The sequence below is a fragment of the Branchiostoma lanceolatum genome, chromosome 15, assembly GCF_035083965.1.
Source record: "Branchiostoma lanceolatum isolate klBraLanc5 chromosome 15, klBraLanc5.hap2, whole genome shotgun sequence".
NCBI lineage: Eukaryota > Metazoa > Chordata > Leptocardii > Amphioxiformes > Branchiostomatidae > Branchiostoma > Branchiostoma lanceolatum.
The window spans coordinates 9,653,527-9,680,554 of NC_089736.1; the positions used below are offsets into that span (position 1 = coordinate 9,653,527).

Consider the following 27,028-nt stretch of genomic DNA (forward strand, 5'->3'; position numbering starts at 1 on the left):
CTCAAAGGCGACATCTAGCGATATGCTGCAACCCGACAGGCTGGATAAAACATTGCACAATGTAAGTACAGAAAATATCTAATGTGTACATTGAAAATGTCTAAATAGAAGGCAACAAGAACAAGAAGAAAAGAACAGGAACAGCAACAATGACAAGAAACTTACTGCTTTTCTGGAAATTTCTGAGGGAATAAGAGTCATTAAAAATCAAGGTTAACGAAAACACTTTCCTACTCGCGAATGCCAACGGCTAAATTTGACTCATTCCACCTCAAATTTAGACTTTTAAGAAGAGATAGGGTATTCATTATGTGCAGAAATATAAAACCTCTTCTTTCTGACTCAAGTCATAAATTAAAAACACAAATAAACAACAAAACAACAAGTAGTCGGACGACATTCATTCACGCACGTATGGCGGGCGATGATAACCTATGACCTTTCAGAAGAGTCCACTAGAAAAAAAAAGGGAAATGATAGTTTTCACATATATATCCAACCTATTGTACAAAATCTTTTATTTTAATGCTTTAGTAAAACTATTTGAAATAAACTTTAACCCTTTTTGCTGTCTATGTTTCCGATTAATTAGTATTGCTCCTACCCTATTACAGAGTGTAACTTTCCAAGTCAATAAAGGTCACTAGGGGTCATGGAGGTTTTCATGATGCAATGTCAGCCGCTATCATGTCGTCTTGATCATTTTTAAGGTAAGATTACAACTTCTCACGACTTTTCCACCAAGCAAAGATGCTTGGGTGAATCTGAAGAGTTTCTATAGACTTCTTACGGTGAAGGGTTCAAAATGGCGATCGTATCTTGAGCTAGAAACAACATTTTTTTAAGTATAGGAAGGCGGGAATTTTTGTTTGAAAACATGCAACAAAATGACAAATCCCTATTTCTTCACAAAAAGTAGTTGAAATCTCTCACAATACCCGTCTACATACCGATCTTACGTCACATAGAGTTCTGTTGTACGTTTCATATGTGTTTTAGTGCAGCGATATATTATTTTTTGTCCTTAAATAATTTTTAAAATTATGAGCCTGTATGTGTATCTGTTGACACACGTTACACACCTGGTGAGATTTCCACTTTCATTTTGTGACGTCATTACGTTGCCATGGTAACCACTGCTACTGTTGAATGGTCATTGTCAAACTTGTACTTGTTCCAACATCTTACATTGTGTAATATTATAATATTAATATGATATTTATATTGCATGTTTTGTACCCATATGATATAACGTTATGAGTAATACCTACCTGCTGGCTGAAGATTTTGTTCTGCTCTGCTCTGCTCTGCTCTGCTCTGCTCTGCTCTACTCTACTCTACTCTACTCTACTCTACTCTACTCTACTCTACTCTGCTATACTCTAGAATAATCATAGGTTGTGGAACACTTTTGAAGATTACTTCACTTCCCATTGTTTGAACGAAGACAATGCGTTTACGAGTACTAGTAATTGCTCTGTTTGCTTACAATTCCGACATATTCGATGACTGGTAGGCCAAAGGATGTTATTCTAACCAGTATTTGAAATAGCAGATCCGATTACTGATTAACATGTAAATCAATCTTTTGCCTTTTGCTTCTTACCTACCACTGCTGCGTCACTGTTGCATCATCCCGCACCTAGAAAGATGATATAACACAACATTCAAATTCCCAGAACAATGCTTGAAAAAAACAATTGTTGTCAGACCACAGTGAGCCTTGGTGCAAGTCTTCTTCTAGCAACCTTAAGCCTTTTAAGTCTCCTAACCAACATATAGTGACATGACTTTAGATCGATGACTGTGACAGAAACAGAAACATAACAATTTCGAAAAAGTATCTTCCAATGTAGCGAAAAACTCATTTCCCCCTACCACAAAATTAAGTAGCCTCAAACCTAAAATCCAGAATTTCCAGTATTTTGAAACCTGAGTAACTCCCCTGTAACCTGATCATGTCCTCTGCATATTGGGGCAGCAAAGGTCATGCAAGGTCATGCACCACTCTATGTTTGGGAGAGGGACATTTCGAAAAGTTACAAAACACATTTCATAAGTACTTGCCCAAAAACGGGCCCTTAATAGATTTTAGCAGCATACAAATGTCAGGAAGTTTTAATCCTATCCTCGTTTTGCACTACAACGTTTTATAAAAAAGATTGACATTTGATAAGCATTTCTCAGGTGTCAATCTCTAGAATACATTAACCTAGTTTTTAGCAGTTATTTGACCTTGTTTAGACTACAATACATTTCTGCAAGTCATCTGTGTTTAGAATTATAGGACAGAATTGGTTTCTCTTATTAAAGCAGTATGTTTGTCCTCATATGCTACATAATGATTGTCACATAAATGTATATTTGTATGTATATATATATAGAGAGAGAGGTTTGAAGAATTTAGTAATTTTTTTATGAATATTTAAGTTTGTGTGTTGTGTTGCCATTGACAGGGCAAGCAGACAGTTGAACTATGACCAGTTTTTGGAGCCTGCGCCGCACGCTGCTCGCGGCAGGGGGCGCTGCGGGTACTGTTTACGCATTCTCAACGTACTCAAGAAGTAAGAGCAATAAAGTAAGTAACCTTACAAATGGTTCTTTAGTATACATGTACCTTCCTTGACGTAAAGATTACTCACTGAAAGGATCACAATGCAGTATGGGTAATATATAAGGGGGTGAAGTCTGCCATCACTGATTTCCTTGTTTTCAAAGCTGCATGAGAAAAAGGACTTAAATCTAGATGTTGTAAATTTTGACCTTGTAGTGCGCATGCCTAGTGGCACATAGGTCAGCAAGTTTCCTTGCTGTTTCAGTAGCAGGGTATATGTTTATAAGGAGGGGTTGCTAGCCCTTCCCCTTTTAACATTCCCCCATTTTATGTCCCTTCCGAAAGATGGGTCCAGTACTAATCGAGATGCCCTTCCTCCTGGATTTGAACCGGGGTCTCCCAGTTTCCAACTAATCTTAAATGTACCTCACAGAAACACAGAGTCCATGTTGTAGCAGCAGACACCCCTGCGCCCGTTCCCGGACCCCTGCCAATGCGGGCGGCGAACCTCCAGGCGCTACAGGAGACTGCGGAGTTTGACGTGCTGGTGATCGGGGGAGGGGCGACGGGATGCGGGGTCGCACTGGATGCAGTAACAAGAGGTACGCAAGGTTTAACCTTTTTAAAGCTAAGGACTGAGATCATATTTATCATTGGCCTTGCTTGACACTGAGAAGGTTAATTGGGGGTCTGTTGCAGAAGTGCATTTTAAGTCTTTTCCTTCTGATTTGTTCAATGTTCAATGTGCAAGGGGTGATTTTATGACAAAAGTCAGTACGTTTTACCATAGGAAAAGAGGCTTCGTACATCATTGATATCTATTTTTGCCACCCTGTCTAACTAAAAACCTGCTGTTTTTTAAACCTTTATCAGGGTTAAAAACAGCACTCGTGGAGAGAGACGACTTCTCTGCCGGCACCAGCAGTCGCAGCACCAAACTGATACACGGCGGGGTCAGGTACCTGCAGAAAGCCATCATGGGGCTGGACAAGGAACAGGTGAATAAATCTGCATACATTATGCTAATGAGGAGCTTCCTGAATGGTCTGGTATACCTGTCTGGTCCTTCCTAGGCTACTTACTGCACAAGACAAATGTGTAGCAGGTGAATAAATCTGCATACATTATGCTAATGAGGAGCCTCTTGGATAATTAGACCTTTGTGGTCCTTCCTAGACTACTTACTGCAAAAGACAAATGTGTAGCAGGTGAATGAATCTGCAGACCTATCTGCCAGTGGTCCTTCCTAGAAAACACTTTTTTTTATGGAAAGTGTGACATGTATTAAACACCTGTACAGTACAACCTGTGGCTTAGAATACTAATACCATGCTAGCAAATATGAGATTGAGAGGTCCAATTCTAGCATTCCTGGCTTGATGTGGTGTCCTTGGGAAAGGCACTTAGCATGACTTCCTTACTCCACCCAGGTGTAGAATAGGTAAAACTTTGATTTTGGAGGTACACATGTAAAAGGTGGTGGAAGGAAAGGGATGGGCTCGCCTTCCATGGGACTAGCTTTACCTTACCTTACCTTTACCTTACCTTTATCTTACCTTTACCTTACCTTTACCTTATCTTACCTTTACCTTACCTTACTTTTACCTTACCTTTATCTTACCTTACCTTACCTTACCTTACCTTACCTTACCTTACCTTACCTTACCTTACCTTACCTTACCTTACCTTACCTTACCTTTACCTTTACCTTTACCTTTACCTTTACCTTACAGTACAACCTAGTGAAGGAAGCCTTACACGAGCGAGCCAACCTGCTGGAGATCGCCCCACACCTGTCAGGGCCGCTCCCTATCATGTTACCTGTGTACAGGTAAGAACACACCTGTGTTACCATGTCTTTTCTGAAATTATCGTTAGGCTATATGATTGTATGAATGACATCCTCTGGGCACGCAAAAATGGATGTGCGAGCGTGCGGAGAAAGAAAAGTTGCCTTCATTATGAAGCAGGCTCTAAGAAGTGATAAAGTGTAGTTTTTCTAGAGATTATTCCCAATGTTGAAAAAAATGTTTGATGAAACGAAAACTTGTCAATTTTCACTTACAGTATCAAATTTTGCTACACACTTCATAATAATGATATCTGTAGTTAAAATGTTTAAGGTGATGTTATATTGTTGAATTGTGAAGTCTGTTTAACCTTTGTTCTCCTGAAGTAGCCTCTTGTCACCAAATTTGTATTGTTAACAGGTAAGGCAGTAGATAGAGTGTTAAACGCATCGCTTATCATAGCAGTCATCTTTTTCATTAATGAATATTGACCACTGGTTCTTTCCAAGATGGTGGCAGCTCCCGTACTTCTGGGCAGGTATCAAGGCGTACGACCTTGTGGCGGGATCGCAGTGCGTGAAGTCCAGCTACTTGCTGACCAAGTCCCGCGCTCTGGAACTCTTCCCGATGTTGAAGAAAGACCGACTAGTGGGCGCCATCGTCTACTATGATGGTAACGTGGTGTTTAATTTTTTTTTGCGACACCTCGGGAGTGGAGCCTAAAGTATTGGATTTGCTTTTTGTTTGTGTAGAATGTTTTTAGGATATTACCTGGTGAACAGACTCTTATGCAAGGCTTTGTTTCGATGGACATTTCATCTGTTGGAAAATGTTACTTAAGTTTCAAATCAGTAGAAAGAATGTGTCATTTGTATCAATCATATTATATAGCCATGGATTTATTATATGGATTGACCAATCAGTAGCCCACATATGAATTTTGATGTTGATTATTAGGCAGTAATACCATTCGCCAGTCAACAGCAAATTATGGTTTATATGAATTTGAATGGCAGGTCAATAATGGCCATAATTCCAGACAACTATATGTATGCTATGTCTCCAGTCGATGTTTCATAACTGCTGTGTGAGACAAATCCACTTTGTCCTCACAGATTACCACAAGTATGCAATGTGGATGCTTTCACATAGCACCAAACAAGTGTAAACCATTACAACCATTGGAAAGGCATGAATGAATAGTGGGGTTGTATGGTGTAACGGCAGGATTTCCAACTCAGAACCAAGGGGTTCCGGGTTCGAATCCTCTGCTGCCACCGATCTTGTGCCTTTAGGAAAAAGGCACTTAACACGATTTTCCCCACTCCACCCAAGTGTAAAAATTGGGTACATTATGTGTGGGGGTCACAACATCAGCAATAGCTGCCTGTGTCCCACGTGTATTGAACTGGTGCAATTCCAATAAATCCAAATCCAATCCAAATATTTGTTTTTCTCTAGGCCAACACAATGACGCCCGTATGAACTTGGCCATAGCCTTGTCAGCGGCAAGACATGGAGCCGCAGTGGCGAACCACATGGAGGTCAAGTCTCTCACCAAGAGTACTGACGACAACGGGAAGGAAATCATCTCCGGCGCAATCATGAAGGATACTCTAACTGGTGAGCTGTCTGAAAAAATGGTGGCATGCTGGCCTAAATGTGGTTAGGGTTGTTGACTTAGAATCCAAAGGTTTGGGTTTGAATCGCGAGCAGGCCCTAATGTGATTATGAAGGATTGTCTAACTAGTGAGCCGTGGGACAATTAAAATGGTGGCAAGGTGGCCTTGCGGTTAAGGGCGTTGACTTGGAATCCAAAGGTTTGGGTTTGAATCACAAGCAGTCCCCAATGTTGTGCCCTTGTGAAAGCCTTGTTAATGCCTCTTTCCTAACTCGACTCACTGACAGGTGAAAATGAGTACCTAGCTTTGGTTAAAGAAGTCCTCTTAGATGGAACATAAATCCAGAGGACCAATGCTTGAGGAGAGCCACACCTCTAGCATGTTAGAGAACCCACCACACTTATCAATGAGAGAAGGGGTATGCCTCAATTTGAGAAGCGGATCAAACTCTTACAGTCTGGCCTTATGCAGCTTGTACTTATTGTACAATACTGGCATTTTATACCAGGAGGCAGTTTACTCGGCAGCAAAATAAAACAAAACAGGTGTTAGATTCTTCATGAATTGGATCAGTTGACCAACAGATATGTCCACCACCTATTTGGTTGCTACTGTAGTAACCAAAATTTGGGTACATGTATGATTATGTACCCACATGTAGCTCTTGTATCTGTACAATACAAAGGGTTTGTAGAAAACAACTGTATAGATGGATAGTGCACATTTTAGAACTGAACTGTCTGCTAACAGTCGCGTTCCTTGTCATTCTTTTACAGGAGAAGAGATTACACTGAAGGCCAAGTGTGTCATCAACGCAACCGGTCCCTTTACGGACGGTGTCCGGCAAATGGACAATGCTCAGATCCCCAATATTTGCCAGCCCAGCGCAGGGGTCCATATCATACTTCCAGACTACTACAGGTATGCTAATTGTCTCCTGCAAAGTGTCTCCTGCCTATGTTTTATACAACTGCTGTGTGAGACCCAAGCACTTAATCCTCCCAGGTTACAACAGGTGTGCAATGTGGATGGTCTCACATAGCAGTTGTAAAATGTAGTAAACAAAAACAGTATCATATCCGGGAGCACAAATTTATCAAGTAAAGGTGTCGAATATAATATAGCACACCTTTACTTGATAGATTTATCATTGGAATTTAACAGTTGTATAATTGACAAACTTTCATTAGAATACCTGGACGTTTACTTGTATCTTTCAACACACAAAACATCTTGAAGCGACCCTGTTAACAATCGTTTTTTTAAAGATACAGCACAAAATGATCATTTCCTTGTATGTTTTCTGAGGAACTGGTCTAGTAGAGAAACTAGGTTTCTGTTGCCAGCTCCTTACGGATTTTTAAAAATTTGTGAAGTTAGATAAATAAATAAAAATTGAAATCATTGTTCTGCCCTCCGCAGCCCAGAGTCTATGGGTTTACTGGATCCCTCGACGAGTGACGGACGCGTAATCTTTTTCCTCCCGTGGGCGGGCCTGACGATCGCGGGCACCACCGACAGCCCCTGCGACGTTACCCACAATCCCACACCCACGGAGAAGGAGATTCAGTTCATCTTGAACGAGATCAAGAATTACCTCAGTCCAGATGTGTCAGGTAGGGAATACACAGCAAGTATTCATCCTCGTTAAACCAGGACCCATATCGCTCCACGTTACATCAGTCGCGGAATGGGCCCTGGTAAAAAGCTTCGCCACATATGGTTATGACGACGTCGCCACCAAAACAGCTTCAGCCAATCAGAGGGTTTGCTTCCTCTCATCGGAAGCCAACGCGCAAAGAACGCTGGGAAGCTATGGACCAATCAGGTTACGTGTTACGGCTAGCTCATTAATTATTCATGAGCTACAACTGCCGTTTGTGCCAAATAAGGTCAGCTCATTAATTATTCATGAGCAAGTCTCGTCGACCTGCTATAACCATATGTGGCGAAGCTTTTTACCAGGGCCCATTCCGCGACCGATGTAACATGGAGCGATACGGGTCCTGGTTTAACAAGGATGCAAGTATTCAGAACATAGTCATCTATGCAGTATATGCATATAGTCATACCGTGATCAGCCTGCTATTTAAACCTATCATAGCTGCCAAGTTTTTTTCATTCTCTTTGGTCAAAGACGCATCAGAGTAACAGCCATTGTCTGTGGACACAACTTATCATCATTATGGACACAACTATATGAATCTAAATACGAGATATTAACCTTAGATATGCAAACACGAACTTAAACACTTACATTCTGCATACATGTACATTGTACGTGTTGGAATACACTCGCATTTCAGTGATTGTATAATACCATGAGCATTTTCAAACATCTAGATGTATCTTCCGACACTCTACTAACTCTTGAAATGTTAATTGAATCAAGACAAGTCTGAATTGTGTTAGTATCTACTTTGAATAATTCAGTGTTACTTTTAAATTGACCATCGAAACAGTGGCCAACTTAACTATTACAATCAACAAGGTTATGTAGTTAAAACTGACTGATGTTGCAATGTCAAATTACTAGTAATGCACATATCAAAACTCTGCTCCAATATCAACATGGAGACATAGAAACAACCAAGACTCAATATTTTACACTGGAAACAGTACACAGTTCATGAATGGGACACTTCATTGTACTTTTTCAACAGTTTTGCAAGGTATGAAATCGACAAGGTTTTGCGTTGGTTAGTGTGGCAAAGTGGTATGTAGATCTTTTCAGAGCTTTGCGTTTTCCGCTTGGTGGCAGCATGCATCAAAAGTCGGAGTTCGGGAAGTTTTTTTTTTTAATTTGGTGCATATTGGGAGTCACTGGTGTGCTAAGGTGCAAAGCTAGCCTGGATGCCTGACCTCCAATCTCTAAAATATCTATCAATACACTTTCGCTTAGTATGATCCTGCATGCCCTCTTTTCTAAGCGTTCCAGTTTTGCAGAAGAATTTGCGGTAGTCTGTTATGAATGCCATGCTGGCGCGGGTCTTTCGTATGCTGCGAAGACTGACTCAACAGTTCAAGTAACCTTATCGAGTCTTTTTTAAGTGAGGAGGGGAGACGTCCTTGCCGCGTGGAGCGGAATTCGCCCGCTGGTCTCGGACCCCAACTCCAAGAACACCCAGTCGATCTCCCGTAACCATGTGATCGAAGTCAGCCCTACCAACCTTGTGACCATTGCAGGTAGGTACATAATGTTAAAGCTAGATGCTCTTTTTTGGTGTAGCCATCTATGCTAGCCTTGTATCCAAACCTCTTATAGCTCCCGAGTGTCCTCTACACAAGAACACTCTTGCGGAGAGGACACTCAGGAGCTATAAGTATAATATGCAGGTACTACATCTATGCAGCCACCGCCACACAACTTGTACATGGATACAGGGAGGATGATTATAAGGCCTAAGGGGTTGTATTTGTCCTTTTGGATGGGGATGTAAAGCCAGCAGTCCCACATACAGGGAAGCTTCATGTGTAAGCCTCAAGTGTCAAACCTCTGCTTGTAAAAGAAGCCAACACACTTATCGAGAAGAGTAGGACTGATCCAGTGTGCTTGACTGAAAGCAAAAGCCATTGCACTACGAGTGGTCTACTTAGCAAAGCACCATGCTTCACCTCAATTGAGAATAACTGTTTTAACTTTACCTTTATAGGAGGGAAGTGGACGACCTACAGGTCGATGGCCTCTGACACAGTGGATAAGGCCATAGAGGTGTGTAGTCTGGAACCCAGACATAAGGAGTGTCAGACAGACGGGCTGATGTTAGAGGGAGGGGACGCCTACACACCCACCATGTTCATCAGACTGGTGCAGGACTTTGGGCTGGAGAACGAGGTAAGGAAGGGATGAAAGAAGGAGTGAATGAATGAGAAAAGGAGGCAGTGAATGAATGAAAGAAGGAGGAAGGTAGTGTTGTTGTTTTTATGGTAAATGTCTTATTTGGCTATTTTCAGCACTTTGTGTTGGCGTAACAGTTAGGGTGTTTGGCTCAGAACCCAGAGGTACTGGGTTTGAATCCCCTGACATGCCACCGATGTTGTGCATTGGGGAAAGGCACTTACATGTAATACTATTTTCCACACTCCACACCCATGTGTAAAAATGGGTACCTGACTCGGGTTTTGGAGGTAGAAGTCAGTGGAAGGAGAGGGATGGGGTCTACCTTCCAATACTGTACCCTAGACACAGTGGCCACTACCCTCTAAACTGCTATGGGACTACCTGTACCTTTTTTACATTTATACACTGGAACCATTTTTTCCAGGTTGCCCAGCACTTGGCCCACACGTATGGAGACAAAGCCTTTGAGGTGGCCAAGTTGGCCCAGATGACGGGGAAGCGCTGGCCTGTGGTGGGCAAGAGGCTTGTGGAGGACTTCCCCTACCTTGAGGCTGAGGTAAGACTACTGCAGTTTATGACTTAATTGCTAGATGGCTCTGCTGTACAGTCATCCACTGAGAAACAGTGTCTCCCTCAGATGCACTTCACATGCTTAGGGCAACAGCAATTTGCCTCTAGGGTCTTACTGCATTATGAAGTGTTAGGACTTTTGGCTATCTTTTTACATAGCCAACCTAAGAATAAAATGCACAATCCATGTCTTTCCTAGGTTAAGTACGCAGCGAAGGAGTATGCGTGTACCGCCATTGACGTGATTGCCAGGCGGACAAGACTGGCGTTTCAGAATGTCCAGGCAGCAGAGACCGCTCTCCCAACAATTGTCAAGCTACTTGGACAGGAGCTGGGATGGAGCAAACAAAGATGCAAGGTATGAAAAAATGTAGGATTTGGGAAAATAAAAACTGAAGAACTATAGATAACTTAGATACTTGGAAAAAAATTAAAGACCTGTAATAGCTTTTATCTGAGACATTGAGATATGCCTTCTCTATAAATCCTGGAGTTTCGAAAATTCAAAAAGTGACCAGTATTAACTGTCCATGTCTACAGGAGGATGAAGAGGCGGCAAAAGAATTCCTGTGCGTTTTGAAAGTTTTGAAAATTCAAAAAGAGACCAGTATTAACTGTCAATGTCTACAGGAGGAGGAGGCAGCAAAAGAGTTCCTATACATGGAGATGGGTGTTTTGAAAGTTTTGTATGTTTTTGTAGAACTCTTTAGATTATGAAAATTCAAAAAGTGACCAGTATCAACTGTCCATGTCTACAGGAGGAGGAGGAGGCAGCAAAAGAGTTCCTATACATGGAGATGGGCGGTAAGGCTCATCTGGACGTACGCGCTCAGACCACACCCGACACAAACCTACCGGTCGCCGACATCGAACGTTACACCAAACGTTTCAACAAGGTCGCCGGGGCAAAGGGGTTCATCACTCATGTGGACCTGGGAAATATCATCCAGGTTTGTCCAGAAGAACAAGAGAGAATTTTTTTGAATTTATCTTCTTAAATCGTCTTCAGAAGGAACACAAGAACATTCAAGAATTTTATTATAGTCATAGCATGATTTAGAATTTCTTGTTTTTCTTATTAGTATTCTGTCAATTAAGATTTGAAAGTTTAACAGATTCTTGTATCTTCTTACATGACACCTAAAAAAAAGAATCGCTTTCTTCAACTTTCTAGATAAGGAAAACAAGAACATCAATGAATTTTTCCATAAGATTAAACAAGAAAAAACATTTTTGGTAGTGTATACATGTACACAACATCACACTACATGTATATCTAAACAGTATCCTACGATATCATGATATAGTACAGTATAAAGTCAATGTACAGTTACATAAGATATGGTGTACTCTATTGGTAGCATGATAATAGCCTGAACACGATTTGTTTGTAATGATTAATGGCAGAAAAAACATGTCTCATATATATATGTACAGTATGTGATGTTATCTTTCTCCTTTATACCTGTAATGTTAAATGTTATACATAGAGCCTAGAGAAGGTCAAAAAAAAGTTTGTCTCTGTTTCTGACAGAATCTTGGGATTGATGTCTCCGACGACCAACTCCACGACATGCTGGAAGAAGTCGACACCAACCGGAACGGGCAGGTCGAACTGGACGAGTTCTTACAGGTCAGTAGCCAATCACAATGCTTCGTTTTCCAATCATGTGACCAGTGGTAACCAATCAGACTGTATTATTTTTTGCCGTATCTTATTACCTGGATATCTAACCTTCATCAGTAAATTAGACTGTAGCATTCAATTTGATAAAGGCCTGAGTAAAGTATATGTGTATGGTAACACAGTTTTGATACAAAATATAGATAACTACATCTATACTGTTATGACACATATAGATCATGTTTGTATTTTTCTATGGCAAACAGTTCTACAGTGTATACGTAGATTGTATCATGAAAAATGATGGCTTATATATACTACTAGTGTGAGTATATCTTCAAAATGAGAAAATTTGCATATTTCAAGACTTCATGTCTTGTAAAAAAAATTATGAAACTCATTTTCTATATTGGTCCCCACATGCTTTTTGATGTGTGTATTACTTGGTGGTTGGGATTTCTACTGATAACTTCTGACTGGAAATATATTCATCGCCTGTGCTTTCATGTCTTTTTGCACTAGATCATTCTAACATTCCACAGAAAGTTGTGTTGCATTTTAGGTAGAGAATAGATATGGCTATTTGTTTACACATTTGCAGTGAAAATCTGTAGAAGCATGCTTGTGCGATACAAAATGATGTAAACCAGGTCAATAACATTTTTTTCTCCCCAGTCACACAATAGTTTTTTCTTTACCTCTATCAAGATATATACTTACTTATATATATATACTTGCTTAAGACTTGTGTTGTTTAATGACTCCAATGCTTTTGAAAACTCCAATGTGTTGTTGAGTAACTCCAAGGCTTTTGGAAACTCCAATGTGTTGTTGAGTGACTCCAGTGCTTTTGGAAAGTCCAATGTGTTGTTTAGTTACTCCAATGCTTTTGTGAATTATAATGTGTTGTTGAGTAACTCCAATGCTTTTGAAAAGTACATTGTATGCTGACTATTTGTGACTCCAATGCTTTTGATAAATGCACTGTGATCTGTGCAACTCCAATGGTTTTGAAAAATGCACTGTATACTGATTGATCATGAGTGACTCCAATGGTTTTAAATAATGCATGAACTCCAATGGTTTTGAAAAATGCACCGTATACTGATCATGTGCAACTCCAATGCTTTAAAAAAATGCACTAGCTGTATATACTGATCATGAGTGACTCCAATGCCTTTGAAAAATGCACTAACTCCAATGGTTTTGAAAAATGCACAATGCCCCAGTTGATGAATGCGGCGCATTTGGGGTACGTCACTCTCTCCCGGCTGGATCGCATCATGGCGCTTACGGACAATATGGTGGAGAAGAAGGCGATCCCAACGCTTCGCAGTGGGGGCGGGGTCTGATCATACATGGCCTTTAAAATGCTAACGAAAAAAGGTGTCTTTTTTTTTGCTACAAAGATGTGGAAGTACCGTGCCTGTATGCATGCTGTTCATCTGGCAAACGTCTTTATTATCAGCACTTCTACTATAATAATTAATCCTTACATGAATGTCTCTAACTTGAGCCTATTCTCTGTACTTTTTCTTTCTGACTTAAACGTACAAAACTTTACAGCCCCAAAATGATAATCAGACTAATTCAATTTTGAATCTTCTACTATTGCTTTATTGGAAGTTATTATCAAAAAGATGTGGAGCCAAATAGGTACTTCAGCAGGGGTAGGTTAAAGGAGAAGAATGATATTTAGAACAGCAAACAGCAAACAATAAAAATATTCAGAACTTCCAACCGTGATACAGTAGTATAGTTCTAGAGTAGGTAAGTCCTGTTGTAACTAAAAATTTTATTTGATATTGCTTCCTGCCAGCCATTGATAAAACATGTGCATTCTATTTCCATTCATGCATCTTTTACATAAAAACTCTTACCACTTTGTGGAACACCTATCTATTTTCAATGTCCTGTGCTAGTTTACTGCCTCTTTGACTGCATGAACCTTCGTCAGAGTGCAAGCAAGACCATAAGGGTATTTAGTTTAAATAGTTGGAGAAAAGCTTTTCGAGGTTCAGCTTTTGGTTCATACCACTTGCAAGCATTGGCAATGCCATCTTAAATGTTGTCATAACCCAAAAGGCATATATTATAAGAAGGTTTGTTTTGATGCAGAGTTATTCTTTGAAACTTTTATGTATCCTGGTTTCAGGGTGATACATGCACAAATGAGCTTTCAAAAGAGTTGGTGTGTCAACCAGTTCTTTTTGATAATTGGATCATTTTGCTGCCAAGATTCCTAGCTTTCCTTAAACATATTCTCTTATATCTTATCCAAAATTCAAGCATACTAAGTAATAAAAATCTCTGTTAGTTCCCTTTTCTGTGTATCACTCTGCCTTGCACTTGTAATACTATATGGGTGATCTTGTCTCTGATTCAGATTTTTGAGCTCTCTAATTTTCTGAGATTTCTGTTTTTAACTTGTTGTAGTTTCTCTCAGTCTATTACAGTCTTCTCGTACAGCTACTATCATCACAAAGTAACTTTCTACTATTGTGTGCGTGTTTCTGTGGCTGTGTTCAATATTACATTAACCTGCATGATAGAACATATAAAGAGCTGTAGTCATCTTTGTGTATAAACAAGTTATAGCCATCTCACAGTTCTAAGTTCTAACTGTGCATATGCAGTCATGATGCGTTGTGGTCTAGGTCAGAGTTCAATATTCTTTTGCTGGTAAAAAATCCATACTAGATGTTTTGCTGGTATACGGGTCTTCAACGATTTCCATCGTGTTAACCCTCTGTTGTGCTCCAAAACTTCTAGACATTGTTTACTGATGAAAGATCTTGAACTTTGACCTAGACTACAATGCATCACAGCTGCACATGTGCACTCAGAACTGTGAGGTGGCTTACTACTGGAAATTTTTTAGAATCAAATCCAGATTCATATATGACAAAAAATATGAGAAATCGAATTCAAAAACCATACTTTTTTTAGAGATCGGTAATGTAATTAAGGGCAGTTCTGTCTTTTTTTTTCTTTACAACATGAGTGTTCACTATCTCTGATGTCTTACCTGTTGTTCTGCCCCCCTCCCCACCTCAGCTGATGAGTTCGGTGAGGGCAGGAGTGATGAGTACCAGTCGTCTGGACAGAATCATGAAACTGGCAGAAATCGTTGAAGACCCGGAGAACCCCATGAAGAAATCAGAAGATATCAAGGAAGGTCGTGTCTGGTATTAGACCAGCTCGGAACAAGGATTTTTAAAACAGGTGAAGGAATTGGTGGAGGGAGTATACAGCATACCAGTATACTTTTTGTTCTGTTTTTTTTCTTCTTCAGTGCAATCTCTGTTTTACATGTAGACAGGACCACTCGGTTGCAAAAAAAGGAAAGAGTATTTAATGTTTATTACAGACCAAATACTAACTTGATGTCAAAGGGCAAAGTTCAGGTACCTGATGACCCCACCCAGGCACTCATCACCCTTGGAATGACATCAGTACCTTTTTTAGAAACAAGCATATTGATTTATTTTATTTGTGGTGACCATTATGTTAACACATAGCTTTATTATTTGTATCCAGAGGTTTAAAGGAAATTGTTATGTTACCCTTAGGTATTCTATATATTTTTTGTAACACATATGCATGATGCCGTGTCAAGCTACATTTTTTATGCACTTTCAAACAGTTTAAGAGGGACCGAATGATTTTGTTTCTTTTATATATGCTGAGAAATCTACAGTGTTTGTTACACCTTTGTACACTTCCCTAAGAACGGTTGCAGGTTTTTAATGGTGAAGTGGTTGTTCAATGTTTTCTATGCAGTTCAGGAGGATATGTGGGCTGTTTTTTTTTCCTACACCCCATTTGGGCTTGAATATGTAGAAAATACTACATTTCCTGTTGTTTGCTTGAAGGATTGTGAAACAATCTCTCTCTATATAGTATATATAGGATAGGTACGCATGAGCACTTGTAGCTTTGATGGAATTGTAAGTTTTCATCACCTGTGCAGTATCAAATTATGCACATACAACTAGTAAAGTCGGGATTTGTTTTTGTAAATTCTGCATCTTTTACCATTACTGGAGGCACATTTTTGCACTTGCAGTTATTTATATAAGGGAAGCAGTGTTGTGTGTATGAATGCCTTTTAGCAATAGGCACTGTAATGTCGGGAAGTCCCAGACCTGTAGGTCAACTGGTACCAATTGGTAACTTGGAAACCCGGTTCAAATCCTGGGGTCAGGACATATCGGTTGGAGCTGCACCCTTCTTTAGGAAGGGACACAAATGGTGGTCCCGTGTTCAAGGAGGTACCTTGGGCATGTTACAGGGGAAGGACTATCAACCCATCCCTGTAAAAATCAACCCTAATACTGAAACGGCAGGGAAACTTGCTGCGCTATGTGCCACTAGGCACTGCATGGGTCTAAACAAAGAACAAACTGTTATGTCAGATTGAATGATTCCCCATGGCATTATATGAATGTTGTTCAGCACCAAGGACAGAAGTGTTGCTACAAATGCCATTCAACTTAACACATAGCAAATAACAAATGGCCACCATTCAACACCAAGGATAGTAACCAATATGAATGTCATTGTGCTTTGAGGAAAGCGGAAAAGTAAACTGTTCAGAATAACATTATATTCAGCGCCAGGAACAGTATGCCCCCAAATGTTTGAAGCTTATATAAACATATCTACCCAAGACAACATTATATAAACATAAGACAACAAGATCGAACAGTTGGCAGCTCTTTTATATGTAACAGTAGACCACTTTTCTAGGCTAATTAATCCACTTTGATATGCATGCTGCAGGTTACTACCTAGCGCTTGCTGCTAGGTAGCCAAATAAGGAAGCAAGAAAACTAGCATCAGCCTTGCATTAGTGAGGCTAGTACAAGAAAAACACATAGACCTCATGATACAACAGTTAATGCATGAACACCTTTATTGCACATTGTTGCTACACTGGGCTAAGCACAGGTAACAATAAAGCTTGTTCAAAGTTTGTAAATACAAGGTACACTCGCTAACATTATAACATAACGAATATACTTAGTATTTAGAGAATGAAATACCATATACATGTACAAATGACAGACCTTCGAATGCGTGTATCAAAAGGAAATCTATACCAGAACGACCGAAGTATATAGATCTAGTAGCTTTCTTACATTTGCTGGATATGTTAGATTGAAAGCTACATGCACTATACACTTTGGTACTCATTTCATCACGTTTACAACGTTTGGCTAGCTATTTCACAAATGCACTGCTACAGTGATTTGTTAATGGTGTTGTTGTACGTGCACCAATGGTACATGTATTGCGTGTGTACCATACGCGGCACCAACGCAAGCTGCCTTCGATGTTGCAAATTGAATCTAGCTTTTCAATTTTATGAATTATTGGAAAAATATATAATATGCAATAGCCTTTGGTTGGAAAACAAGTCGTGGTCACAAATGTCTTCAAGGACCTTTTTGTACCTATCTATGTACATTATACACAGTTCTTATAGTATTTGGTACTGGTTTCAAAGTGGTGGTGTTCTGTACGTTACTTGTCATTTATTGAAGAAAGGGCATTGTCATTTTGTCATTCTGCACGTTTTGTGGTTTATATATAATGCTTACCCGCTCTGAAGTACGCCGCTTTTGAAAATTATGTTTCATTTTCGGTAATTAAAGCATTCTACAGACGTTATTTGGAGATTTTCGCGTCGGTCTCGTATTGTGTTAAGGACGTAATGCACTCCTGTTCCTATCACTTGGCACATGAAAGGAGTTTGCTTGTTCTGGATCAAGTTGAACTGTAATTTCCACCCACAGAAAACATGGACTTACCCATCCGAAAATAATTTCATCAGGCTGGTAGAACATAGGATATTAGAGGTTCTTTTTTCACAACCGGTAAATCTCACCTGCTGACGTTTCGGTGTCTGTCAGACACTTTCCTCAGAGCTTCTGACTGGAGTACTGCTTCTCACCGCTATAAGTAGCCGAAGTAGGTGGCGTTTTTGCAGTGAGAACACTGTCTCAAACGTGGCTAAGTTTGTATCCCCCCTAAGGAGGCCGTCTGGATAAGGAAGTCAACACCAGTGATGAACCGGGACGAGGGGGGATACAAACATTTGGGACAGTTGCATAAGTTGCAGAAAGTCTAAGTCTCTGTTCCATCAACATAGATGGCTCTGCATTAAGAGTACTGCAATATAACTATTCCTACTAAAACTCGTAATTAGGACAGTATTTGACCTTTCAACCCAAAATCAAATTTACCGTTGGCGATTCTTTGTTTTCCACCAGTCCTGGTACAATGTGGAGCGATCAAACGCCCAAACTCATTTTTCGGTGAAAAGTATTTTCCGATCCGGTCAAAAATTATGTGCGCGCACTTTCACGTAGAATTAAAGATCCATCATCTAATATCTATAGTTCAGGCACAAAAAATAGTTACCGAAATAGAAAATCCAATTACAAAAGAAAGCCCTAACAGTGAGATTTTCCCAATAACCTGCCGCGCGAAGCATGGAATCCCGTCCACATATGCTTGTACTGAACGTACATGTATCTAATGCCAATCTGGTGCAATGCGGGGCCGGAGACGTCGCATTTAAAACAGAAGCATTCTTGGAGGTAACGTTTAAGCCTAGATCAATTTTCGTCAAAACACTTCACTTTTTGCGCTTTTCAGCCACGGTATTTCAATGTCATTTCGCACAGATTATGAGCGATGTGAACTCAAATCTGGATCCTCGAAACCCTTTCATCACATGTTTACTATCACATGTTAACCCCATATCGATCGGTCGCGGAAAAACTGGGATTTGCATTGGTCATTAACATCAGCCAGCCAGACAGATTGACTCGGAACACGTCACGTTTCCATGACTACGGATATCCGGATGCGTCATGACATGTCAAGCCTTATGGAAAATCGTCTTTAGACAACAGACAGGCCAGCGCTAGAAAAGTGAAGGCACGAGAGCAACTGCCGAAGGGGACGCAGTCAGTTTTCAAGGTCCACCCTTCGAAATCTCTGCCCGACCTATGGCTCTGACAAGAACCAGACACATGACGGGACAGCATTGACAAGACACTCTAGAAAGTACAGAATAGCCTCAGTTACCATCAACACACTGCGATACCATCGTTGACTGGCGTATCTGGTGGTGAGTGTGTTTGATTTAGCGGTAGACCTTTCTCCTGTGTCTTCCATACACTGAGCTATAAGATGACGACCTTGCTGTCTATCAGACTGACAATTCTTATGTTGTTGTTTCTTACCTGGAAAGTTACAGGACAAAACGCCACCTGCCCCCAAAAAAGTGTTTGTTTAAAGCCCTTCTTTTCATGCCTTACTTACTACAGTCGTAGTGATCTTCTCCATTCTATCCCTTCGCCACTGCCGTCAAATCTGGTAAGAGTAAGTGTAGTGTATCAAAACATCACTAGCATTAAGGTGGGGGATTTTCCGGTTTTAGAATCTCTGCGGAGCCTGCATATAAAGAATTCTGGTGTTGTCAGCATTCAGCCAGGTTCATTCATGGACTTGTTGTGTCTCGTGGAACTAATACTAAGTGGTAACAATATCAGAAAACTGGAGCCACATACGTTTAAGGGACTGCATGATCTGATGACATTAGACTTGCATAAAAACAAGATATATCATGTTGACCAGGCAGCGTTTGCTGGGCTACCTCAGTTGAAAATCTTGGCTTTGAATAATAACTGTCTTTATAGCATTCCACAAAGTATTGCATTGCTCAAATCACTTAGACATTTGAGTTTTCTAAACAATATCAAAACATCCCCAATACGTGTAGAAGAACTGAAACGTCTATCTGTTTTGGAAATGGGTATAAACAAGATAGGATGTGATTGTAGAGAGCGAGAAGTCAAAAAATGGCTTCTTGGATGTTCACGCACATTACAATGGCGTGTCGTATGTATTGATGAAGTTACCGGACAGATGAAGACACTCAAAGATATTCCATGGACTGATCTGACATGTCCAGCACCTGAAGTGTCTGTTACATTACACAATCAAGTCAAAAATTTCACAGGGAACGTTTCGGCCATCTGTCAGACAAACTGCGAAGAAAGTCTCACATTCTCGTGGATTCTACCGAGTGGTGAGCACAGATCTTCAAATTACAAGTACTCCACAAACTACACTCATATGAGAACGATGTCATGTAAAGGGTTGGATGTGGAAATATCGGAGTCAAAGAGTATGTGCTACTCAGTGTTGAACGTCCCTGTAGCCGACAACACCACAGCAGGCAACTATACTTGCAGAGTGGCGACTAACTATACGAGATCTGCGACAGCATCCGCTGTACTAACAATCAGTAATGGTACTACACTGTCAGACAACGTGGTAGTAAATATTGACAAAAGTACTGTTAAAACAACAACAGCTATGTACTTTATATTGCTACACGAGGAAAATAATTGGAATGGGCCCGGACTGTCTGTTGAAATGATCATCTGTACAGGACTGGTTACCTTCTTCTGTTATTGCTTAATTTTTGGGTTAGTCATCTGTGTCATCAAAAGTAGATCAGTATCTAAGGACGATGGTGAAGATAGTGACACTGTGGAAGGGCACGAGGAGAACGACGACCAGTTCACGGACATAGATGGAGATATCGCTAGACACTATGAAAACGACGATCAGTTCACGGACATAGATGGAGATATGGCTAGACACTATGAAAACGACGATCAGTTCACGGACATAGATGGAGATATGGCTAGACACTATGAAAATGACGACCAATTCACGGACATAGATGGAGATATGGCTAGACAGTATGAAAACGACGACCAGTTCATGGACATAAATGGAGATATGACTAGACACTATGAAAACGACGACCAGTTCACGGACATAAATGGAGATATGGCTAGACACTATGAAAACGACGACCAGTTCACGGACATAAATGGAGATATGGCTAGACACTATGAAAACGACGACCAGTTCACGGACATAAATGGAGACATGGCTAGACACTATGAAAATGACGACCAGTTCTTGGACGCAAGTGCAGATATGACTAGACTATACGAAAACGACGACCAGTTCAAGGACAGAGATGGAGATATGGCAAAACATTATGAAAACGACGACCAGTTTCCAGACGAAGAGAGGGCATTTGAAGGACAATATGGGGAAGGAATAAATGTAGAATCTGCCTTTAAAACAAGTCAAGCGTATGATGTATCTAAAGCAAAACAAGAAATGGCACCACCCTTATACAACTCCAACAGTGTTGAAGAACAGCAAGAACCGATAGTTCAAGTAGATAGTCAAGCAACAGACAACAACCTTGCAGACGAATACTTAACGTTTCCTGACAGTCAAAAGACCACAGGGGAACAACAAGGTGCAACGAAAGTACCCAAGGAATGTGACGTCATGGTTTCCTCTGACACAAAAACAGACGACGTGTCGGACCACGGGCAGGTGACATTTCCCAGTGCCCCCAATACATGCGAGAAGGAAACAAAAACTAGACATGAGGAGCCAAACAAAGCAGTTGGCGAAGGAAAGTAAACAAAGTTGCAAGTTCAGTTGCTCCCCTCATACATAAATGACAAATTTTGTGGACGACTTTGTGGCATCTAAATTTTGTTGAAATGATCTTATAGACTTGAATTTTCTGTTTGATCAGTACGTGTACTTCAATCTTTTTCAGAAAAAAACTACAAGTAACTTTTTTCTATAGAAGAACTAATATTTATTGCACGACAATTGTACACGGTGCAAAATATGAGTAACGGGTATTGAAGGACACTTACACAACACCTACGTCAACAATCCAGGACATCACCATAGTGATGCTTCGGTCAGCAGACTAATTTGTGCGCGCTCTGGTTTCTAGCGTTAGTACGTGAAAAAATGTCTCCTATACATAGAACGTGTAAAGGTAATAGAAACACTCAATAGGCTTGGTTTTCTTTTACAACACAATCTCATTATATCCATAGAGCATGCCAAGCTGATGAGAATACTCTTAAAACAATAGGACATCTTTTAGAAAGAAGAACCTTTCTATATACACGATTCAACTAATACATTGGAATTATTTCTAAGAATAACAAATGTAGCTACAAGGTGTTACCTCATTTTTTTGCTAAATGTATGTGCGTCAGTCAACTTACTTAGTCTGTACATAGATGTAATAGCTGTTGACTTAATTTTTCTGTAAATTGTATGTTGTTTTTATGTTCAAGAAGAATACCTACTTACAAACTGTATGTTTAAGCTATTGAATAAATAAAGTATCCAAGGTCCTAAGATGATATGGGGTGGAATGATGTTATCAGGTCGATTCGTTGCTCTTTGTCTTTTATAATGGTTTATTGTCAACATTATCACTTGTCTAACAACTTGCAGCCATATATCAGTATATGGCTGAATTGGCGAACGGACATCACAACAAATAATGCAGTAAGCACGTTAACATTGCGCAATACTGATACATTAAAATAACATAAGTGTAAATACGTTAACGTTTAGAATTGAAAATCAGTTGAAAGCTACTATTGCACTAGGAGTTAAGGTACTGAGAAGAACTCATCGGGCGGGCGAAGGTCACAGAGCACAGACTACATTCATATGCAGGTGTGCATATTTTCTAGTCTTTCTGTCCGACCAGACCCTGTTACAAGGTAATTATTACATAAACATAATGAAAACAGTGCAATAAAATAATGTATCAAAGGGAATGTTGGCTGGTTGTACGCGTGGAGGCCAATATATCTAGTTATAATGCAAGTGTCGAATAAATACTGATGTTATCATTATCGTCATGAATGCTGTGCTTAACATTAGAGTTGACGAATATTTCTTCGCCATCGTTTTCGGCAATCTGGAAGAGAACACAGGAACCATTCGTAAATAGTTTCATCAGGTTGGGTCTTCGTCCTTTCACGTTCAGCCAAGGACGTCTATGAAATGATCTGACTTCCGTATGATGATTCAGTTGACCATAACTGCCAATTACGTGCAATGAGTGTACTGATTACTAGATTTTTAATAGGAATGATTATATTGCAGTAACATTTCCCCTTTTAAATGGAAACCAACGAACTCCCCTGATGTGGCCAGAAATAGGAACGGAAGAAATTAATTGATTTACACAAGTCGAGACTGACGCGAAATCAATCCGAATGAATAAGTCTGGCAAATACAAATGCCAGACTAATTGAATCCGAACACGTCACGTTTCAATTAATTTGAATGCAGACAAATACCTTAAGACCACTTTAAGACCCGGTGAGCTTCGGGGAAAGCGCATTTACACAGAGAGGCCAGCAAACGTAGATGATGGGGAGGTGATAGGAAGCGGTTTTCGTGGTCCAACTCTCTTCTGCGTGGTTCCGCGCTGACTAGAACTTCGCACACGAAGGTACAAACTCGAGTCTAAAAGTTGCAGAATAGCCTCAGTGACCATCAGCACACTGCGATACCATCGTTGACTGACGTATCTGGTGGTGAGTGTGTTTGATTTAGCGGCAGACCTTTCTCCTGTGCCTTCCATACACAGCTCTAAGATGACGACCTTGTTGTCTATCAGACTGACAATTCTTATGTTGTTGTTTCTTATCTGGAAAGTTACAGGACAAAACGTCACTTGCCCCAAACAATTAGGGTGTTCAAAGCCCTTCTTTTCATGCCTTACTCACCACTCACTACTTGCTCACAGCCGTAGCGATCTTCTTCATTCTATCCCTTCGCCACTGCCGTCAAATCTGGCAAGACTGGCTATAGGGTATCAAAACATCACTAGCATCAAGGTGGGAGATTTTCCCATTTTAGGATCTCTTGGCACCTTTCGTTTAGAGAATTCTGGTTTAGTCAGCGTTCAGCCAGGTTCGTTTAAAACCTTGCCTTGTCTCATGGAACTAAACCTCGCTGGGAACAATATAAGAAAACTGGAGGCAGATGCGTTTCAGGGACTGATTAAGCTTGATGTTTTGGATTTGACTAGAAACAAGATACATTTGGTTCACAAATTCGCGTTTGCTGGGCTACCTCAGTTGAAAGTCTTGGTTTTGAATAACAACTGCCTTTCTAGCATTCCACAAAGTATTGCATTGCTCAAATCGCTGAGACATTTGAGTTTTCTAAACAATATCAAAACATCCCCGATACTTGTAGAAGAACTGAAACGTCTATCTGTTTTGGAAATGGGTATAAACAAGATAGGATGTGATTGTAGAGAGCGAGAAGTCAAGAAATGGCTTCTTGGATGTTCACGCACATTACAATGGCGTGTCGTTTGTATTGATGAAGTTACTCGGCAGATGAAGACACTGAAAGATATTCCATGGACTGATCTGACATGTCCAGCACCTGAAGTGTCTGTTGTATTAAACAATGAAGGCAAAAATGTCACAGGGAACGTTTCGGTCATCTGTCAGACAAACTGCGAAGAAAGTCTCACATTCTCGTGGATTCTACCGAGTGGTGAGCACATCTCTTCAAATTACAAGTACTCCACAAACTACACTCATATGAGAACGATGTCATGTAAAGGGTCGGATGTGGAGATATCGGAGACAAAGAGAATGTGCTACTCAGTGTTGAACATCCCTGTAGCTGACAACACCACAGCAGGCAACTATACTTGTACAGTGGCGACTAACTATACGAGATCTGCGACAGCATCCGCTTTACTAACAATCAGTAATGGTACTACCCTGCCAGACAACGTGATAGTAAATATTGACAGAAGTACTGTTAAAACAACAACAGCTATGTACTTTATATTGCTACACGAGGAAAATAATTTGAATGGGCCCAGACTGTCTTCTATAATGATCATCTGTACGGGACTGGTTACCTTCTTCTGTTGTTGCTTAATTTTTGGGTTAGTCATCTGTGTCATCAAAAGTAGATCAGTATCTAAGGAAGATGATGGACATGGCGACGCTGTGGAAGGACACTACGAAAACAACGACCAGGTTTCCGACGCCAATAGCGATACTGTTAGACAATATGAAAATGATGACGAGTTTTCGGACAGAAATGAAGATACGGATAGCCACTATGAAAACGACAATCAGTTTTCGGACGCCAATGAAGATACCGAAGGGCACTACGAGAATCATGACCAGTGTTCCTATGAAGTCAGAGCCAGGGACCGCGAGAGGTCCGACGAAAACGACGGTCAGTTTTTGGACGATGAATCGGGAGGACAAATCAATACAAAATCGGTCTTGAAAACAAGTAAAGTGTATGGGGAATCTGATGCAATGCAAGAAATGGCACCAGGCATATATAAGAACGCAGACAGTGTTGAAGAACAGCAAGAACCAATAGCTCAAGTGGATGAACAAGAAACAGACAACATCCCTGCACACGGATGCGTGTCTGAATGAACTTTCCTGACAGTCAGAACAACAAGGTGCAACGAAAGTACCCAAGGAATGTGACGTCATCGTTACCTCTGACACAAAAACAGATGACGTGTCAGACCACGGACATGTGAAATTTCCCAGTACCCACAAAACTGCGAACAGGAAACGGAAACAAGGCACGAGGAGCCAAACAACGTAGTGGACGATGGGAAGAAAACAAAGTTGTAAATTCAGTTGCTCTCCTCATATGTAGATTATAAATTTTTGGACGATTTTGTTGCATCTAAATTTTGTTGAAATGATCTTTGAGACCTGGCTCTTCTGTTTGGTCAGTACGTGTACGTCAATCTTTTTCAGAAAAAAACAAACGTACAAGCCACTATTTTCTGTATGTGTATCAGGTATTGAAGGACACTTACACAACACCTACGTCAACCAATCGAGGACATCACCATAGTGATGCTTCAGCCAGCAGACTAATTTGTGCTCGCTCTGGTTCCTAGCGTTAGTACGTGAGAAAATGTACACTGACCTTATACATATAACGTATAAGAAACACTCAGTAGGTTTGATTTTCTTTTACAACACCAGATGACTATATCTAGAGTATACGTAGACGCGTAGCTGTTGAGAATACTCTTAACCTCAAACAATATCATGATATATCTTAGAGAGAACACATGGTGCACCTAATATTGGTCTTATTTCTTCTTATAATAGTCGTATAGCTTTTATTAAGATGGGTCATAACTGTTTTTCTAGTTCATTGTTGATTAGATGATTTTGGATTGAATTCTGATATCTGATATATTTCTTGCTTTATTTCTGGTGGACCCGAGTGAACATGTATGAAAAACCACATGCAGACATTAATGTTGTCTAGAACTTGATGTACAGCAGGTTGTAGGTTGCGGCAAGCATGTCAAAAACAGCCAAAAGACTCCAAAAATGTGTTCCATCGTGCTGAACACTGATGTAGATGTATTGTTACTATTGCAATAAATATTATCAATAGTTTGCACGACAAACTTGCAGCAGCTTCGTTTCTGATTCTTGCAACTGTTTCGCCATCGCTTCCGGCAATCTGGAAGAGAACACATCATTTGTGAATTATAATAAGTTTCATCAGGTTGAATCTACTTCCCTTCCCGCTGCTAAATGGTGCTGATGTGGAATGAATACAGTCCAGAACATGACTAAGCTTATCATGGAAGCTTAATCATCTGTGTTGGTATTAATATATAATAAAATGCTTAACTTTGTTCCAACACTAAGGTATACACAGGATCAAATTTTCGACGACCACTGTCGCCTTCTTCAGGATCAATAATGACCAATCAATTCCGAACGTAAACTCGCGAGAGTTACAGACACGTGATCTTTGCGAATACGTGACGTCAGCAATTGGTCATGACTAAGCTTGTATCCCCCATCTCTATTCACGGAAATATCGAATCCTGTCAATTTCGCCGTAATGAGTAATAATAGAAGCTAAGTAACGTTTGGGACCGCATCATCTAATACTGCAGCGCCACCTAGCAGCTGCAGTGGGAAGTAGAAGCAGCCAATGTTGCACTGAGGAAGGTAATATAACAGAATGACTACCGACACTTTGGGTACCTGAAACAAAGGCGCTCTGTCCCATGTGCCGTAGCCAAGAGTTTCCCCGTTACATCTG

At 40.4% G+C, this 27,028-nt stretch overlaps 1 protein-coding gene across 2 annotated transcripts; it reads left to right on the top strand.

Moving 5' to 3' along the window:
- The first annotated feature begins 613 nt into the window (after positions 1-613).
- LOC136420587 (glycerol-3-phosphate dehydrogenase, mitochondrial-like) lies at positions 614-17,677 on the top strand. 2 transcript variants are annotated; one of them, XM_066407596.1, is made up of 17 exons: positions 614-710; positions 2,457-2,578; positions 2,988-3,156; positions 3,428-3,552; positions 4,288-4,385; positions 4,854-5,017; positions 5,806-5,967; positions 6,743-6,887; positions 7,389-7,582; positions 9,018-9,152; positions 9,620-9,801; positions 10,232-10,363; positions 10,577-10,735; positions 11,136-11,327; positions 11,912-12,010; positions 13,231-13,387; positions 15,059-15,173. In XM_066407596.1, the coding sequence occupies exons 2-16, from the start codon at positions 2,477-2,479 to the stop codon at positions 13,351-13,353; spliced, it is 2,181 nt and encodes a 726-aa protein (XP_066263693.1). In that variant the 5' UTR covers positions 614-710; positions 2,457-2,476; the 3' UTR covers positions 13,354-13,387; positions 15,059-15,173. The 2 variants fall into 2 exon arrangements, with proteins under 2 accessions (XP_066263693.1, XP_066263692.1); XM_066407595.1 differs by lacking the exon at positions 13,231-13,387 and having other exon boundaries at positions 15,059-17,677.
- Positions 17,678-27,028: the final 9,351 nt, after the last annotated feature.